At 44.2% G+C, this 17,920-nt stretch overlaps 1 protein-coding gene across 1 annotated transcript; it reads right to left on the reverse strand.

Annotated features, from left to right (window-relative positions):
• Positions 1–3,792: 3,792 nt before the first annotated feature.
• LOC133360906 (endonuclease domain-containing 1 protein-like) lies at positions 3,793–17,572 on the reverse strand. The gene is made up of 3 exons (XM_061579787.1): positions 17,535–17,572; positions 10,897–11,218; positions 3,793–8,173 (listed from the first exon to the last, which is right to left on the reverse strand). Exons 2-3 carry the CDS (start codon positions 11,194–11,196, stop codon positions 7,178–7,180), a joined length of 1,296 nt encoding a protein of 431 aa, XP_061435771.1. The 5' UTR covers positions 11,197–11,218; positions 17,535–17,572; the 3' UTR covers positions 3,793–7,177.
• Positions 17,573–17,920: the final 348 nt, after the last annotated feature.

Below are 17,920 nucleotides of genomic sequence, written 5' to 3' on the forward strand. Positions count from 1 at the left end.
GATCGCCATCCCGCAGAACGGTCGGCAGCGAAGGCCCCCTCAGATTCGGAAGTGGTCGCCGCCACGGTGTGTCTCGCAGCTGCCTTGTTAGCCTTCCTCCGCTGGGAAATGAGATTGGCATGAATGTGCATTGCAGCCCGCAATGACGACATGTCCGCATCATCCTGTGCTAGGATGACGAAGTCCAAATCGTCGGCCAGCAGCAAAATTTTCTCGGCCACCATCGCATCGATCCCCTCTTCGTCCATACGCGGGAAGGCCTCCTTCGCCAATGACAGCAGGGCCGTGCGATACGCAAGTGGTGACTCCTTGTCGCCCTTCTGTCGCTCGTAGAAGAGTTGGCGACAATCGGAAGGCGGCCCATAAACCGTGGCCAGCAGCTGCAGCGCCGACTGAAGCGTGGAGCGTGCCGACTTGGGTGCAGCGGTGAGGGTGCCCAGGGCGTCGCCATCCAGCATCGCCGGGAGAGCACACAGCGCCTCATTGTCCGTCCACCCAGCCATTTCTTGGTGGGCAAGGAACCGGCACTGGAACCCACCCCAATCGCCGCCGCTTGCTACGAACACCTGCAGGGCCGGCAGGCGTTGTTGAAATGTCGGCTCCGTCCCCGATCCTATCGCAGCACTCGTACCGTGTCCATGGACAGTATGAGCAATGGCGGCCCCTACTGGAGGTCGCGCCGTCAGTGACGCGCTGGTTTCAGCTTGGTCGGTGCTGGCGTCCGTTGGTGGTGACGTGGCAACCCCTGATAGGCAGCCACTGCGACCCGCCCCCGCCGATGACGTGGCGCCCGCTGGTTGGGCCCCGCCACCCGCGTGACGACCTGGGGCCCCTCCCTCGGCCCCTACTGTCCCCGTGGCGGGAATTTCAAGCCTCCTGCCCATCGCAAAGGCGGGAGTTTCTGGCGGGCGTTGTGGATCTTCCCGCCGCGTCGCTCCTCCCGGCCCAAGGCGAGTTATCTGCTCCAGCATGGCGGCCGCTGCATATAGGAGCTCCGCCAGCCGCGAGTGGGCTAACGCCAACTCGTCAGCCGACGTCCCGAGCCTCTCCGACGATCCCGCAGGTGTTGGAGCCGGCAGCGGTTGTGCAGGTACGTCGGCGGCGACGTCTTGCACCGCCTCTCCCTCGTCGTCATCCTCTCCTGGGTCTTGGGCACGAGCCGTCCGTCTCGTATCCATGCTTGGACCACTTCTGATGCCAGATGTAGTAAGTTCGAGGAGACGAGGTCGGAGTTGAGGCACACTCAGTTTATTAACTCAGTGACAGGCACAATGGTTGAAGGGGTAACGGCCCCTTCACCCGTACTATGGGAAACCACCCTAGTACTAAGCCCTCTGTCCTGTTCCCCAGTCCTCCTCTAGTGGGCTACGGGAGGCTGACTGATCTGGCCCTGGCAAGCACAGATCTCGGCACCAGCTAAGCCGGCCTTGCCCTGACAAGGGCAGAGGTCCGGAAGCTCTTGGGCCGCGCCACTGGCTTACCCAGCTCGGCCCTGACAAGGGCAGCGAGACAGGGGAGTCCCAGGGCCTAATCTCCGAGTCTTCGATCTTCACTGGTCAGCTTCGTGTCGAACTCCCCCGAGCTCTCTGGCCCCCGCCTTTTATAGGGATCCCCTCAGAGGTGCGGGGGCATGGGGGATAACGGATGCGGACGTCGGTGTGACCACCCGTGTGTGTGAGTGCAGACACCCCTGTGTTTCTCGTCCGCCGATTCTCCCGTAATAACCCCTACATAACTATAGTCTGCACATGTTACGTTTCTTGAACCCTAAAATGTGATGTCACACCTGTGGTGGAAACTTCGAACTGGCTTGTTATATGTTTATTAAAACGTGTCTAAAGTATCTGATTGCTTCACTCACTCGCCTCCTCCCATACACGAGGTCGGGGGTTTGATTCCAGGCTCAGGACTTCTGTTTGTGTGGAGTTCGCATGTTTCTCCCTGTAGTTACCACATTTGGCTTTCTCCGGGACCTCCGGGACCTCCGGTTTCTCCTGCTGCTTTAAATTCCGACTGAGCCAGCAGGAGTGATAAGGGTCCATGTCAATACAATTTTTTCCCACAATCACCTACACTGACCTGCGGATTTTGAGTGCTATCAATGGTAGCCAGGATGCCACTGTTAAAGAGCTAAGTAGCTCAGTAGGCATTACATGGTTAAGCCTGCTTTTCCAATGGCGTCTCAATGAGGTTGACAACTCTGACATCAGAACCTATTCCCGGGACATTGCTTAATTATTAATATTTTTATTGAAATATCCTAACATTAAAATATTCTGTATTGCGTTTCAAAGTCACCGAAAGATCGATACCAATTCAAATCGGAAGTCTAACAGCCAATCGAGGTTCGGGTTGGCAACCTTAGTTTCACTCTTTCCTATCACAGCACGGCTTCCTCCACCACCGCTCTAACACCGCTCCACCACCGTTCTACCACCGCTTCTTCACAGCTCATCCACAGCTCCACCACTACTCCACCACCACTCGACGACCGCTCCACAGAGATCGTGGCACATCTGATAGTCCAGTCCCTTCCCACAGCTCGGAAGGGCCACGTGCTCCCTCTTCCTGGATGGGGTACCGCATCCACTCGGAGGCTTTGGGACGGCGATGATCAATACCCCAAACCTGCGCCTACGTCTTCCCCAGCCCCTCCCACACTGGCATGTGGTTGAACAATCAACAGGGTTAATTATGATTACTCGTATCATTTAGTTTTTTTTAATAGCCGTATATAAGAAAATGGGATTGTTGTATATGTAGTGGTGATACGCGCTGGTATTAAGGATCGGGGGGTAGCGCGTGGTGATTGGCTGTGTGTTGGTGACGCGCGCTGACGGTGAGGGATCGTTGGTCAGCGCGGGGTCATGGGTTATGTGATGGTGATTGGCTGTGTGTTGGTGACGCGCGCTGACAGTGATGGATCGTGTGGCAGCACGTGGGGATTGGTTATGTGCGCTGGCACAAGGAGAGATCGTGTGGCAGCGCGTGATGATTGGTCGGCTAGGGTGGGTGCTCGCATCGCGGTCCGCATAGGCTCCGTCTCCTTGGAGCGGAGGGCTATATAAGGCGGTGCGCGCGGGCGCTCGGGGAGAAGTTGGTGACCAGTGAAGACGGAAGACGGAGGAGGAAGAAATAGGGCCCTGAGTCACCTAGTCCCGCTGTCCTTGTAAGGACCGGGGCCCTGTGTGGCTCAGAGGCGGGACCTTGGGACCCGGGGGCCGGACGTCCGTGTGAGGGCCGGGCCGTGGGACCCAGTGGTCGTGATCCGTACCCAAGCTAGGGTGGGTCTAGAGGTTCCCCCGGATGCTACGGGGCTGGAATGCCCGTGTGTGTGTAGCCGGGTGGAACGTGTAGCGTGAGCAGTAGTTACCACCCGTGTCAGGTGGAACGTGTAGCGTGAGTGGTAGTGACAACACGTGTTACTGTGACAACCCAAGTGTGAATAAAGTGTGCTACCCGTCAAGTGGTTTCCCGCCGTAGTTTACTATACTTCATATATATTAAATCTTGAAAAATTATAAAAACACATTTTTTGTTAATGAAAATAAAAAATAAGTAATTTTCAGAATGTATTCTAATGTATGTAATTATGAAAATCATGCATTTATGCTAATTAGGTGCTGCTTTGTTGTCTAGGGTTGTATTATCAATTGGGATTCTCGCTTTAACTTTTACTTATTATGTTTTAGTGTTTATGTCAGGTCTCAAAATTCAGATCTTACCGCAGGAAACAGTTCTTATAATTAAGATTATTTTGCATGAACTTAGGAAGGCACCACTCAGACTCTTCTGTGTTAAGCAACTTTAATATATCAAAAAATCATCACACTCTAATATGCTAACGCTTATGCTAGGAATGTAAATACAGTACTCCTGGAGATGTCTTCATTGATCCGTACATTTAACCCTCAATGGTTACGTTTGTTAAACTGGGTAACAGAACAATTGGCTAATTCCTCAGAGTAAAGTGAGCATATAAGGCGATAGGAAAAAGTCCTTAAAAGTTAATGAGACAATATTCATAGGACAATAATGAAGAAACATGTTCCTAATGCAAAAGCAGACCTCAATGAAGTCATTTGTAAGATTTTGCAATTAACAAAATGTCCTGGAAGAATGGTGTGCGGCAAGTGTGTCTGCTTGTCAAGCAAATGCTTATCAATTGGCTAAGGCTTCAATAAATTCGCGGGCAAGATTTTGTGATTAAATAATTTTTGAACACAGAAGTATCCCTTTGAGTGTGTAGATTCGTAACGGAGATGTTTATAAATGTTTAGTTTCATCAATTAATTATTTTGGTACAATTAGGCAATTAACAAAAAGAATGCCTAAAATACTTCTAAACGACCGTATCTACGTAACTCAATGGGCAGCAATGCTTTTCACGATCAGCTAATAGTTAACACACCAGCTTAGGATGGCCACCCTTTTTGGAAGACAAAGAAAACTTTGAAGTCATCTTATTAGTCCCGATATGTGTGTTATGTGTGTGTGGGTGTTTGGTTACCTTGCTCAACTCTTTGAGTTAAGCAGACGCCGCTCTACTGAAAGAACCAAAGAGTAATAATAAAAAATATATGAGGCGATAAAGGATAAAATAAAATAAGTAATAATAAAAGCCACTCAGGTAAATTGCAGTCTGGTTCTTAATCTGAGAGTGTACTGGCAGTCTATAATGTCGATTTATTCTTGTCGCTACGATTCGAACTTTGACCGTTGTTAAAAACAAAACTCCAGTTGCAATAATGTCCGTTTGCCCTGTGGCTCTCGCCGTCCGTGGATAATCGACTGGGGTGGTGTGAAGTCTGTATCAGCGAGTTTCGATGTGAGACCAGGCTGTTTTTCCAGATGCCAGTGGGTCTGGAGGATTTGTTTGGGAAACTGTCCAGAACGTGCGTGGAGACCGTGTCTTATGGTCCTTTGCCCCGTGGAGATTCCCAGATTGTCACTAACCTCCCTTTGCCCCGGGGTTTTATTACATTTTCTGGCTTATCTCCAGCTGCCTTCTTGTGTGGCTTGTGAGAGGCAGTGGGGTGAGGTGTGAGTAAGATTTGTATCACTTTTTTTTGCTACACCCCGTTTGATTATTAAAAACAAATTGGCAGAATTATTCTTAATATACATTTTTGAAAAAAGGCCTATACTGTATATTTAAACTCAACACGAACCCGTCTGCTAGTCGACATAATTTTACGGATGGCAAAATCGCAACTACATTAACCATAATAACGTAACGTTTCCAGAGCAATTGAATGAGTGCATGAAGGAGGAACAAGGGTACACATTAGTGTGCGATATCCCAGCTACACATGATGCACACTACATTGGTACCATCAGCAGTTATCAGCGCAGCACTGTTCAACCCAGCTAGACAGTTAATTACTACAATTTTCAGATATATATTTTAAGTCAAACAACTGGCAATGTTTCCATGGGTGGAACGGAGCTGAACATCGTTTATGGTGGCTTTGCTCAATATCCGTTCACTAACTAGCAAGGCCGTACCACTCAATGTCTGTTCATTGGACAGCAAAGGCCTTACTTCACAATGTCGGGTCACTAGCTAGCAAAGTCTTACTACTCCATATCTGTTCATTGGACAGCAAGGTCTGATTACTCAATGTCCGCCCAAAAGTAAGCAAGGTCTTCCTACTCAATACCCATTCACAGGATGGCAAAGCCTTACTACTCAATGTCCATTCACTAGCTAGCAAGGCCTTACTATTAACATCTCACCATGGTGGTGATGCATTACTACTAGATCTTAAATAACTCACAAGGTATACAGAAAGTTATGGGTTCGATCTTTACCCTTACGCCCATATATTTAGTGTTTCCGTATCTCTCTTGCGATCGTCGTGTGGATTTTTCGACACTGTCCTCTGTTTTTTTTCTTCCACATTTAGAAACATGCTTTAGAGAATTTGGCTGCGATACATTTCCATGTAATTAACCACTTAATTGAACTATCATTTGTGGCCTGGCTGCTTCTGAATAAGAGTTAAATTGTTCAGTGGACCTTACCTCTTTATAGTTTATTCATAATGTTATGCCAATCACTCGACAGCAATGCCTTAACACGGAATATCCGTCCACTAATCAGCAAGGCCTTACTAATCAATTAATTGTTGCTCGACCACAGGTTGTGAGCTGCTCTGTCTGACTGAATCATCACATAATAGGAAGACTGCTTCCTGCTGAACCAAGTAGTCGGATCTTGTTATGCAAGAGTTGAAAAGGCGCGTTTTCTGGTTGAGGTGGCTACTTTTCTATAATCCATCGTCTTGATTTAAACTTAACCCCTTCACATGATTCGGCCCTTAAATCAAGGTGCATAGCGATTCATCAGTATTTTAATGTATACCCCCCCGCCCCCCGAAATAAAATTCCATATTTTACATTTTACAGAGCATTTCCAATTTATTTTAATTTTCATATCCTACTTACAATCGAATTCAATTCATATGTGATTTTCATATTCATGTTGGCTCTACGAACTGTATCGTTGTGAAGGAATGTAGCCCTTTTAGATTTTGTTGGTTTTTCCCAACATGTAAATCTTTATGAGACCCTTAATCTAATTATAAAGTCTAGCTTGCCTATATGCCATTCTTTTTAAACTTGATTCGCCATCTTCCTCGACCGGAATCAAACTCTCCATCAAATACAGGAACTTCAAATATTGATATTCAAACTAACTTTCTCAGTCAATTTCCTTATCCTCAAACTTTCACTTTCTTTCCGTGGAGGACAACACATTCTAACCATCTGAACTCTTCGGTATAATTTAAAACATGTCTCATCTCCGAAAAGCGGCGATCTCCCTGGTGTTACTGACGATCTGCACTCCATTAAAAACGTGGACGAAAGCTTAAGCGTAGATGGAGGGATATAGGTTTGGAGATTCATTTTGCGATCTTATAATATTCTTATTCTATCATTGTAATGAGAGGGGGAACTGCTCTTGAGACGTGACATTTTTACGGCTAATGTAGTTATGATTGGCCTTCTACTGTCACATTATCTCGATTAACAGATGGACTGGTGGTGAGTCAAAGCCAATTGCCTTATCTAGTTTTCTAATACAGGTCAAAACTGAAAAAAAACGATATTCGTGATCAATACTTATGGCTGTGAGGGCTTGAAACTTAGGGGTTAAATATCCCCTCCTTGACTAATATGAGGGGGGGGCGCGTTTTTCCAGTTCATCATATAGTGCTACCAAATCTGCACACTTTGCATAATTCTTGCCAATCGTGTCAATGTAGCACCAATTGTACGAATATTTATGCTTCCCGCAATATGAATTTGGTGCACAGCAGTAATCCCAGTTGTTTTTACTGTCTGTGTAACACCAGAAATATGACTGACCGTGGTAGCCACAGGGGAAATTATATCGGCATGGGATACCCCGTACAGTCACTATTGAAGAGGAAGGAGAGTAGCGAATACAAGTATCTCCTGATCGGCATATGCGCTTCCGCTTTTCGGGAAGTCCTCGTTGAGCTGGTGGAAAAGATTCATGGATCGCTGAAAGAGATGACGCATATGTTTCGATATTTTTTAATCTGATTATTTGTATAATGTCATCCCTGACTTTAACATTACCATCACATTTACCAGCAAAGAGCTCAAGGTTGTTGTCGGAATAATACCTCTTCAACTTGTTTTCAAGATCTTCAATTGTTAATAGTTGGATTTCAAATTCGGGTAAATTATCCCCAAAGTATCCAAAACTAAACTTTTTATCTTTGTCAAGGTGGTCACAGCAAACTGCAGTCCATACATATAATGCAACAGAGATTCTGTCAAAGGTTCTGGGTTCATCATCAAGCCAGTCATCTGGTGATATAGGGATTTTGAGCATGGAAGGAACAACACCAGTAATTAAATAAGCCTTCGATGGTGAGGGACACATGTTTTGTAAGATGTCTTTAGTATGTTTCTCGTAGTTGTACCATTTTATTCTGTTAAAGCATGCGTCCATTGGGACGGCATTTGTCAAGGTGAACGTGGCCGTCCTGCCTTCATTGCAATGATACAAGTTCGGGTTGAGATGTCCGCGGTCGAAGGCCGTGTTTTTGTAGTCACCATCCACCGCCTGCTTATCCTCGACACCTTCGTAGCTGTTTGGAAGTGCCATGTTCGCATCGTAAGATTTATTGATCAACTGAAATGAGAAATTCACAACAACACATGTCTATGTTAGTCGCTAAAATATTTATTTTTTGTTATTTATATTAATATATTTACCTTACCACTGCTGAATTAAGGCCATAATTTATTGCTCCAAACACGTGAAGGAGGCCGCAGTTTAGCTATCAAATATAGGAGTGTGCGACACAGTGTTTTGCCCCATTTACTCGGAGGCATCAGCCATCCCAGTTCCTTTTGGCGACCTCACACGCCAGTTACCTTCTCATGCCCAAGCCTCAGCAATAGCCATCCATCTGCAAGAGCCGTGTGGTACACGTGGTGGTCACCCCTGGGTGGGTGAGTAGGTGAGTGACTGAGTGGGTGAGTGCGAGAATGGGTGAGTAAAAAAGGTGTCAGTTTTGTTGCCAGATAGAAGGGTAAAAAAAAATTATCATATTTTTACTGGCAAATGAGGTTCCCATGGTGAATGGGTGAGTGGTTGGGTGAGTTAATAAGTAGGCAGGTGAGCGGGTGAGTATGTGGGTAAGCTAGTGAGTGAATGGGTGTGGGTGGAGAGGTGAATGTCTTTGTGTGAGATTCATCATTCATCTGCTGTAGCCATGCAGCACACGTATTGGTGTCCTCCTCGGACTCCTCCACCCGTGTTACACAGAGAACCTGGTAGGCATGGTCCACCACTGGGAACCGTGCCACGTGCCCAATAAAGCTCCCTCATCAGTCCAGGTCGTCAGTCCCATCTCAGATTCCATGAATTAATTTTGGTTTGGCAAGAACTCATCAAATATTTTAGCACAATTCTGTTTGATTAATTCAGACTTGATATTTTGCAATACGTATTATTTGGTTTTGGAAATCTAAACACCTGTATTATTGCTAAAACGGGCCTTTTAATTGTTTACTTCATCTTGATACTGCCAAAAAGGGTCCAATAAATAGAGCACAGACCACCAAAAACGTCAGAGAACACCGTGTCCTCCCACACGTTGCTGTTCTGCTCAAAGCTGCCAATGGACACGCTCACCAATCAAGCTGTTCTGTAAACTATTCACCATCACCTCGAGTCAGCCACTGCAAGCAACAGACCTAAAGAGGCCTTTCGCTGTTGCTGAAGTGGAAGTGGTCCGCAGGGTCACAAAATCCAACAAGGTAATGGGATATACGATGTATGTTTGCTGAACTTTTTTTAGCACTGTACGTAGCCAACCGTGCTAATCGGAGGTGTGGGATGGCCTGTGTCCTGAGTTTCTAAAAAAAGTTGGGACTACATGGAGAACAATGGCTTGAAAAGTATTCACCATCACGCACAGGACTGGCAATTTCCCAGAAGCATGGAAGCCAAATCCAACGTCATCGCCATCTTGACAAAATCCCTCTTGCCTTCCACCTCCAGGCTGATATAAAGTGTACTGCTTGACAGACTTTCCCCCATTATCAACTCTCAACTGCCTCCAAAACGAGTCAAGGGATGCCAAACCGGTCGTAATTGCTGCTAATTCCTTCACCACCCTCAGAGAAGCTAGTTTCAAGCGTCGACAGCAACCTGGCACAACAAGGATTGACCTCTCAGCTGCTGAAGCTGGCCAACACCATCAGATGCCATGCTACTGTGAACTTAATCGACGCGATGCTCAGCAACCATTCTTTCAGGGTGAACACCTTGCTGTTAGCAAAGCCACATGAGAATGATTAACAATGGTCTCTTTCAAGGCTCAGTACTAGCACCGTCACTATTTAACATCTATACATAAGTGACCTGCCAATCACATCATCTGGCAAGTGCATATATACGAATGACCTAGCCCCGACATTGATATCTAGCTCTTAACCATATTGCTCATGTATATTCGAACAAGAAGATCCTTAGCACTCAATCAAACATCTGTTATGTCCAAGGTGGGTAGTTTAATAATCCGTTTTATAATCATGGCCCTTATTCTCGTCTCAGCAAAAGTTGAGTTCGGTTTGTTAATATTCTTGCAAGGTGAAGGAGTTACCATAGCATTTGAAATCAGGCGCAGGAATAGTAAGATATGTTTAAAGTAGTGAAGATTTTGATGTAGAGTGTGGTGGGTTATATAAGCAAAGTATGGTAACTTTGAAAGGAAGAGATGAGAAGGTAAAATGCTTTGAAATGTGCTGTTATAGTACGGAGAAAGAAAGTTGATGTGTAAGAAGGAGAAATGAAGAGTGGTTGAGAGAATTTGGAAATAAGCTGAAATTATTTCAGGAATTGATAAGAAGAATGTAGGGTATGTGTTGGGAGGTTTGGTAGGGGAATTAATGAAGGTGATTTTGCAGGGGAATAATATGGAGGGGAAGAGGGCAAAGTAGGAAACAACGGCTTGGATGGTGGGAAAATGTGAGGGGATGGATGCGTGTTACAATGAAGATGTGGAGGATAGAAAAAGGTTGAAGACATCAACCCTCAGTTAGAAGGATGATTCTATTAAGAGGGAAGTGACACTCGTGTATCCAGTGTAACAGTAGGCTACTTATCACGTAAGATACTTCCTCGTGAGATTGTTATGATTGAGTATAATGTTTATTTACAACATAACATGTGTATGACCAAAGATTATGAGGAACCAGAACGAAACGCTGGTAGTGTTTGAATCATCGTTTGATGCCTGTTTGACGCGTTTTTACTTTCTCTTTATTCTCCCGTATTGGAACGAAACACGAGCACTCGGTTGTATTCTCATCTATGAACTATTTCTGAATGCAAATGCATGTTACCTGTGGCTCAATGAACCAAGCGCTAGGTCTTTTCGGAGCTGTGCCGCATTTTTGATCGTTGAAGACGTATGCAGAGTAGATCGGGCTCCGTTTTTCATGGTCGTAGAGGGTAGCAAATCGGTTGACGTCCTTGTAGATCTGGCAGATCTTATCGCATGAGTTGCAGTCTCGCATTTGTGGCTGAGTGCTCTTGTAAAAAAAGCTGCCACACCAGTTGTTGTCAAAATCGGCGACAACTTTTGCTCCGGCAAGTGACAGCAGCGGAGCCAAACGTGTGAGCAGATGCAGGAGTGCCGCCATTTATCTTCAAGCGTCGGTGTTCCTGTATAAATAGGTAACATACAAAAACATGATTCATATTTTAATCTGACCCCTTGACTACACACTGCTACATGAAATTTTCTCAATAGGCTTGTAGCTTACTCTTTTGTTCTTTTTCAAAAAGCACGTAGGTAGAAAAATACAATAAATATAATAAATCACGACGTTTCGATCGCAAACACAAGCGATCGTCCTCAATCGAAACAAAAATTCAGCAGTAGAACTGCTGAACAACATAGCGAGAGAGCTGCTACAACAAGGGGTTATATATGTTTGAGGGGTGGTGTAACCCAAGGGCAAGCAAGCGGGGTCTGAGCTAGAACGGAGTCCCATCCCTACACGCAAGCATATCAGTTGTGTTAATGGGGGAGATTATGGAGCGAGATTAGAATGTCAAAGTACATGAGCTTCCGTTGCCGCATAGGAGCACCGCTGCAGCACATGCGCACAGCAGTGTATTGTGCGCTTCCAGATGCACTTCTGCGACTAACTGGAACATTCTCCCTTCGGATATCAGGAAACAACTGGAGCTGTGTACTTTTAAATCTAGAATGAAAACTAATTTCTTTAGAACTGCTATATGTGTTTAGTTTGTTGTCCTACCCCCACACCTCCGATTAGCACGGTTGGCTACATACGGTGCGAAATAAGTTCAACATACATACGTACATGGGAGTTTCCTCATCATACTTCGCCATGCTGGTCCTACTAGTCCAAATTCAAAGTATAGCCACTAGACATACAATGCCTTAAACGGTGCTGAGAGGGGGCGCCATGATGGCGAAGTGTTAACTACCTCGCCTGGTAGGTTCGATTCCAACTCTGTAACGCCTCTATATTTTAGGCTTGCATGTTTCTCTCCACGTGGTAGCATCAAATTTATCCGGGTCCTCTGGTCCCCCCCACACATTTGTAATCAACATGCGTTTAGAGTATTTGTCTGTAATAAATTTCCATGTGATAAGCCACTTTGTTGAGCTATAATTTGCGTTAGCCAGGTCGCTTCTAAAAAAATATACATAGCTCAGTGCGCCTTACCTGGTAAAATAATTTTGTTTGTGTAAGTAGTTTAGTTTGAATGGCCTCATACCGCTTAACATTGAATAGATTAAACACCTGTACACATCGCTGATCTACATCTGCTCCACGTGCCGAGAAAATTCGACCCTGCGGTGATGGAGCCTTTTGCATGGGCTGCACCAAGACTATGGAATGCCCTGTCCACTCGTGGTTAGACAGGCGAATTAAATCCCCCTCTGTTTAGGTCGTCTCTACAAGCTCAGCTATTTTGCCTGGCCTACACTTCCCATGTATGTCCAGGGGACTCAGGACTACATTGTAGTATTGTGTTTATATTTTCTCACTTTGTGCATGGCGAACTGAGATCCCTGGATGATTTTTATCTTATAAATGTAAATTTTTATCATTAGATTTACTAATGTCAATATAATCTGTGATTTGGAAGAGGACACCGTTGCCAAGGAAAGGGTAACGATTTTTACATTAAAGCCAAATGTAGCGGCTCAACTTCGGAGCATGATGTCGGTTACACATGGGTACATCTAGATCTTAGCATTTGAATGTGAAGCAGACTGCACATGTTTAATCCACAATGCAAAAGCTTTGTTCACAATGCAACTTGCTGTAACAAACACGACTATTTGGCAATGTCATTGGACGAAATTAATATTATTTTTTAAATGATTATGAATATGCAATTAAGGCATAATTTTACAGTGAATGATGATTCATTCTAGATTTGAAGTTTTATGACAAACACCACATTATCCGCAAAGCTGTTTCTCCAACCATGGAGAAACAACTCCCTGAGACGCCGATCAAAACCATCACGTTACCATACATAGCAGGCGTTACCAAAAGATTTCCAAAATCTTAAACAAACACGAGATCCAGGTCCATATCAGTACAGTACACAAAATTCGTGATCTAATCCCATCTGTGAAGGATGTCATTCCTGACATGCAATATCCTGGAGTCTACAAACTAAGTTGCACCTTTGGTGATTGTTTCATTGGTGAAACGAAACGACATGTCTCGGACCGTGTTCGCGAGCACAAGGCAGATCTAAAACACGGCAGGACTAATACCTCCACCGTGGCTGACAATTGCTATAACGCTGTGGGTTCTCATGATATTGTTTTCTCTGAGACCAAGGTGCTTTGCAAGCTGTCTGGCTACCATCAAAGATGTATTCATGAAGCAATCCAGATATATAAACATAGATAACTTCAACCGAGAAGATGGATACAAATTGAGCAATCATTGGAAATATGTTATTAACCAAGTAAAATGTAACGGTTCATTGTTGTTCCATCTTATTACCGGGTTACTAGTCTATTTCACCGAGTTAATTACATCCTCAACGTTCAGCAGTGCAGCTATTTTGTTTTGAGCTCCAGCATCTGTCTTGACGGCAATCGTGTCGCCGTGTTGCTCTCCTCTCCGCACCTGACACCGCGCCAGGTTACTTACAGCCCCCCCCCTGCCCAGTCTCATGTTCCCAGTCATTATCGCACACGCAACGCTCCCCCTCTCCTCATTTCCCCCCCTCACCGCCCTCTCTGACTTATAACAGGACCCTGCGGGGTGGGCTGGTAGGAACGAATAACCAAAGAATAATAATGTATTATTACACTTGTTTAGCCAGGAAAGGCCCACTGAGTCTAAAGGTTTTTGTAGGGTCCTGGCAAGTGTTTGCAGTAGGGGGCGATGTTCCTACAGCGAATCGTACGATACGAAGGGAGAGGTTGAGGCCTAATTCTAGGCTTTAGACCTAGCTGTAGGCTTGAGGCCGCCGTGAGTTAATTTTAAACTTAAATGTTTGTATTATTTATGTAAAAGCTTTAAATTTTAATGTTTCTATTTAAAAGCATCAGGGAATGTAACATTGTTAAACATTAATTCCCTTGCACACACGCGGGGGTACGATACGAAGGGAGAGTGATAGGCGTAGTTCGAGGCTTCAGGCCTAGCTGTAGGCGTTATGCCGCTGTGAGTTAATTTGTAATTGAAATGGTTTACTTATTTATGTAAAAGCTTTAAATGTAAATGTTTCTATTTAAAAACATGAGGGAATGTAACATTGTAAAACATTAACTCCCTTTCACACACGCGGGGGTACGATACGAAGGGATAAGTTGAGGCCTAGTTTTAGGCTTTAGGCCTAGCTGTAGGCTTTAGGCCGCCGTGAGTTAATTTTAAAAGTAAATGTTTTTATTATTTATGTAAAAGCTTTAAATTTAAATGTTTCTATTTAAAAGCATCAGGGAATGTAACATTGTTAAACATTAACTCGCTTGCACACATGCGGGGGTACGATACGAAGGGAGAGTGATAGGCGTAGTTCGAGGCTTTAGGCCTAGCTGTAGGCTTTATGGCGCTGTGAGTAAAATTTTATTTTAATTTAATTAAAATTTTTATTTTTATTTAATTAAAAGCAATCTCAGGGAATGATAAGGGAATGTCAGTAGGGGGCGATGTTGCTACACCTAATCGTACATCGGACGGACGGACGGACGGACGATATAATCTGTTGTGGTCTGGTCCTCTTCGTTCCTACCAGTATAAACCCTCTTAACTCCGGCATCTCTTCCACTTCAGTAACAAATTAATTCTTGCTGTGGTTGTCACACCTGATGACATATGCCTGTGTTGCAATCGAAACGTCGTGATTTATTTCTATTTGTTTTATTTTTATTTTATTTTTTCACCTACGTGACTTTATCGAAAGAACCAAAGAGTAATGATGATTCGAATAAGTGCCAATTATTCACATAAATGGTATTACAGTGCACGTATGCACGAAGTTGTATATAGAGTGCAAGTGCAACTGTCCTCCTATGAAAGACATTACACTGTATCTGTATGTATGTGGCACTTCGGGGGTGCGGGATATAATTGTAGTCCCATAGTATTGATACACAAGGGTATATATGTATGTAAAGCTGTAAAAGTATAACTTGCTAATAATTAAATAATATCCCGTGATGTGAGCAATTCACAACTCTACTTTATTCTTATTTTATATATCCAGTGCATTACATAATGAATCGTTTCCTTCTGCTTTCAATTCTATTTACAGTACGGTTATTCTTTTATGAGGGAAAACGTTTCGCAGAACGCGTCCATTATGACAAGAAACGCGCACTCTTAGAACACGGAATGCGCACGTTATAACGTAGTACATGCCCATTCGAAAGCGGTTATTGAGTACTCGATGACGAACTAATTTATTGAGCTGCATGGTTGAATAGTACGATACAGTACGCGTGAGGAAACATTACAATAATTCATATTCTTAGGTTTTTTCGGTGAAGTCACGTAGGTAAAAAATAAAAATAAAAATTAATAAACGTAAAATAAAAAATCACGACGTTTCGGAGGCAACACTAGCTTCCGTCTTCAGGTGGAACCGTCACAGCCACGACAGCTGTATCAAGTAACTGAGAGATTACAAGAGATACCACTCCGTATATATAATGGTTGAGGGGGGAAGGGCCAGGAACGGCACACTTTTTATTAATATGGTAAGGTGAGGCTTAAGACTAAGAATAGACTGCATAACAAAAGACTGAGCCTTTGTTATGGAGAGGTGCGGTTTGTGACTAACGCCTAGCCTACATAACAAAAGTGTGAAAAAAAGAAAAACTAAACATGGTAAAACAAAACTGGCTGTCTATCAGTAACCTGTAATAGTTGTCTGTCAAATAAGATGGTCCAAATAAGTGTAGTTAAATCTTTTTTTGCATGGTTAATCACATCTTTCTAATGATTACTCAGTTTGTAACCATCATCACGGTTGAAATTATGTCTGTGTTTGTATATTTGTATGGCTTCGTGTACAAACCTTTGATGGAAGCCAGGAGCACCTTTGTCTCGAAAAAGACAATTTCATGAGAGCCCACAGTCTATTCTTAGCTGTCGTGGCTGTGACGGTTCCACCTGAAGACGGAAGCTTGTGTTGCCTCCGAAACGTCGTGATTTTTTTTATTTTATTTTACTTTTATTAATTTTAATTTTAATTTTTTACCTACGTGACTTTACCGACAAAACCTAAGAATATGAATCATTGCAGTCACGAAAGCTTAAAATCTAGAAACATTACAAGAAATGATACAGTTTTCCGCGACATAGCCTCATCTCAGCTATTTTTTCAGGATAGCTACAACGTGTGTTTACAGTGCAAACATGGTTCAGTCACCAGTAAGTCCTCGCTCCACACGGCTTTCACTTAACGCCAAACCTTTCAGGTACACATTTATCACGTTAAACGAGAGATTTATCTACTTTAAAATGACGAACAATTGGTACCTTATACTCTTTGGTTTTTTCGGTAATGTCACGTAGGTAAAACAATCAATACAATCAAATAAATGAAAACAACTGAATTAAATCACGAATTTTCGGAGGCAACACGAGCTTCCTTCACCTGATCACGACGTTTCGGAGGCAACACAAGCATCCTTCACCTGATGAAGGAAGCATTTCTGCACAGAACATACACCTTTAGACCATTACTAATATCCGCTAACTTAAGGTTACTGGGGGCATATTTCTTTCACTTGAGCAAAGGTAGGAGAGAGCGTGAGGTGAGAGGGCAGAAGTAAGAGAGTGCGTGGAGGGGAATGGGGTGAAACGAGAGGGGAGAGGTAGAAGAATGTGTTGAGGGGAGTACAGCGAGATGAGTGGGGAGCGGTAGGAAATGTGAGGAGGGGAGTAACGTGAGATGAGATAGGAGAGGTAGGGCAGTTTGTGTAGTTGAGTAGAATGAGATGAGAAGGTAGAGGTAGAAGATTGTGTGGATGGGAGTAGAGTGAGATGAGAGGGGAGAGGTAGAAAAATATGTGGAGGGGAGTAGAGTGAGATGAGGGGGGAGGTAGGGGAGTTTGTGGAGGGGCGTAGAATGAGATGAGCAGGTAGAGGTAGAAGATTGTGTGGATGGGAGTACAGTGAGATGAGTGGGGAGAGGTGGGAGGATGTGTGGAGGGGAGTGGAGTGAGATCAGGGGGGGAGGTAATAGAACGTGTAGAGGGGAGTAGAATGAGATGAGAGGTAGGGGAGTTTGTGGAGAAATGTAGAGTGAGATGAGAGGGGAGAGGTAGGAACATTTGTTGAGGGGAGTAGAATGCAATGAGAGGGAAGAGGTTGAAGAGTGTGCGTGGGGGAGGGAAGTGTAGTGAAATGAGAGTGGAGGGGTAGGAGAGTGCATGGAGAAGGGGAGTCGAGTAAGATGAGAGGGGGAGACTTGCAAAGGGATGAGTCCATGGATGAACTTTGGCGACATGTGAGGATCTCACCTATCAGCAGTCGTGTGGGATCCGGGGCTTGTCTTCTGAAAGTGGCCAACTCCCAGAACGGCATTAAATACACAGTGAGCTCCTCCTCCAAACCGCACCATGAGGACACCGTCCAATGAGTTTCTGTCTGTTTGCGGTTCCATATGGCTTCACGTCCCGTTTTTAAATAATTGTAAATTAAGTTATAGTGTACATATGTATATTGAACTTCTTTCGCAACGTGCATAGCCAACCATGTCAATCGAAGAAACACATACTGAACACAAAAAGCAGTTAAACATTTTGACTTAAAACTTTCGTGACTGCAAGCATTAATCTTCTTTGGTTCTTTCAGTAAAGTCACGAAGATAGAAAAATAAAAGTAAATAAAATAAAAACTACGAAAT

This window comes from Lethenteron reissneri, chromosome 70, assembly GCF_015708825.2.
Source record: "Lethenteron reissneri isolate LAM-NWPU_2019-01 chromosome 70, ASM1570882v1, whole genome shotgun sequence".
Taxonomy (NCBI): domain Eukaryota; kingdom Metazoa; phylum Chordata; class Hyperoartia; order Petromyzontiformes; family Petromyzontidae; genus Lethenteron; species Lethenteron reissneri.

Excerpts from the sequence above, each read along its gene's own strand:
- LOC133360906 (XM_061579787.1), bottom strand. The coding sequence starts at position 11,196 with ATGGCGGCACTCCTGCATCTGCTCACACGTTTGGCTCCGCTGCTGTCA. Across the intron at positions 8,174-10,896 it reads CTTGGTTCATTGAGCCACAG|TTGATCAATAAATCTTACGA; the intron begins GTAACATGCATT and ends TTCTCATTTCAG.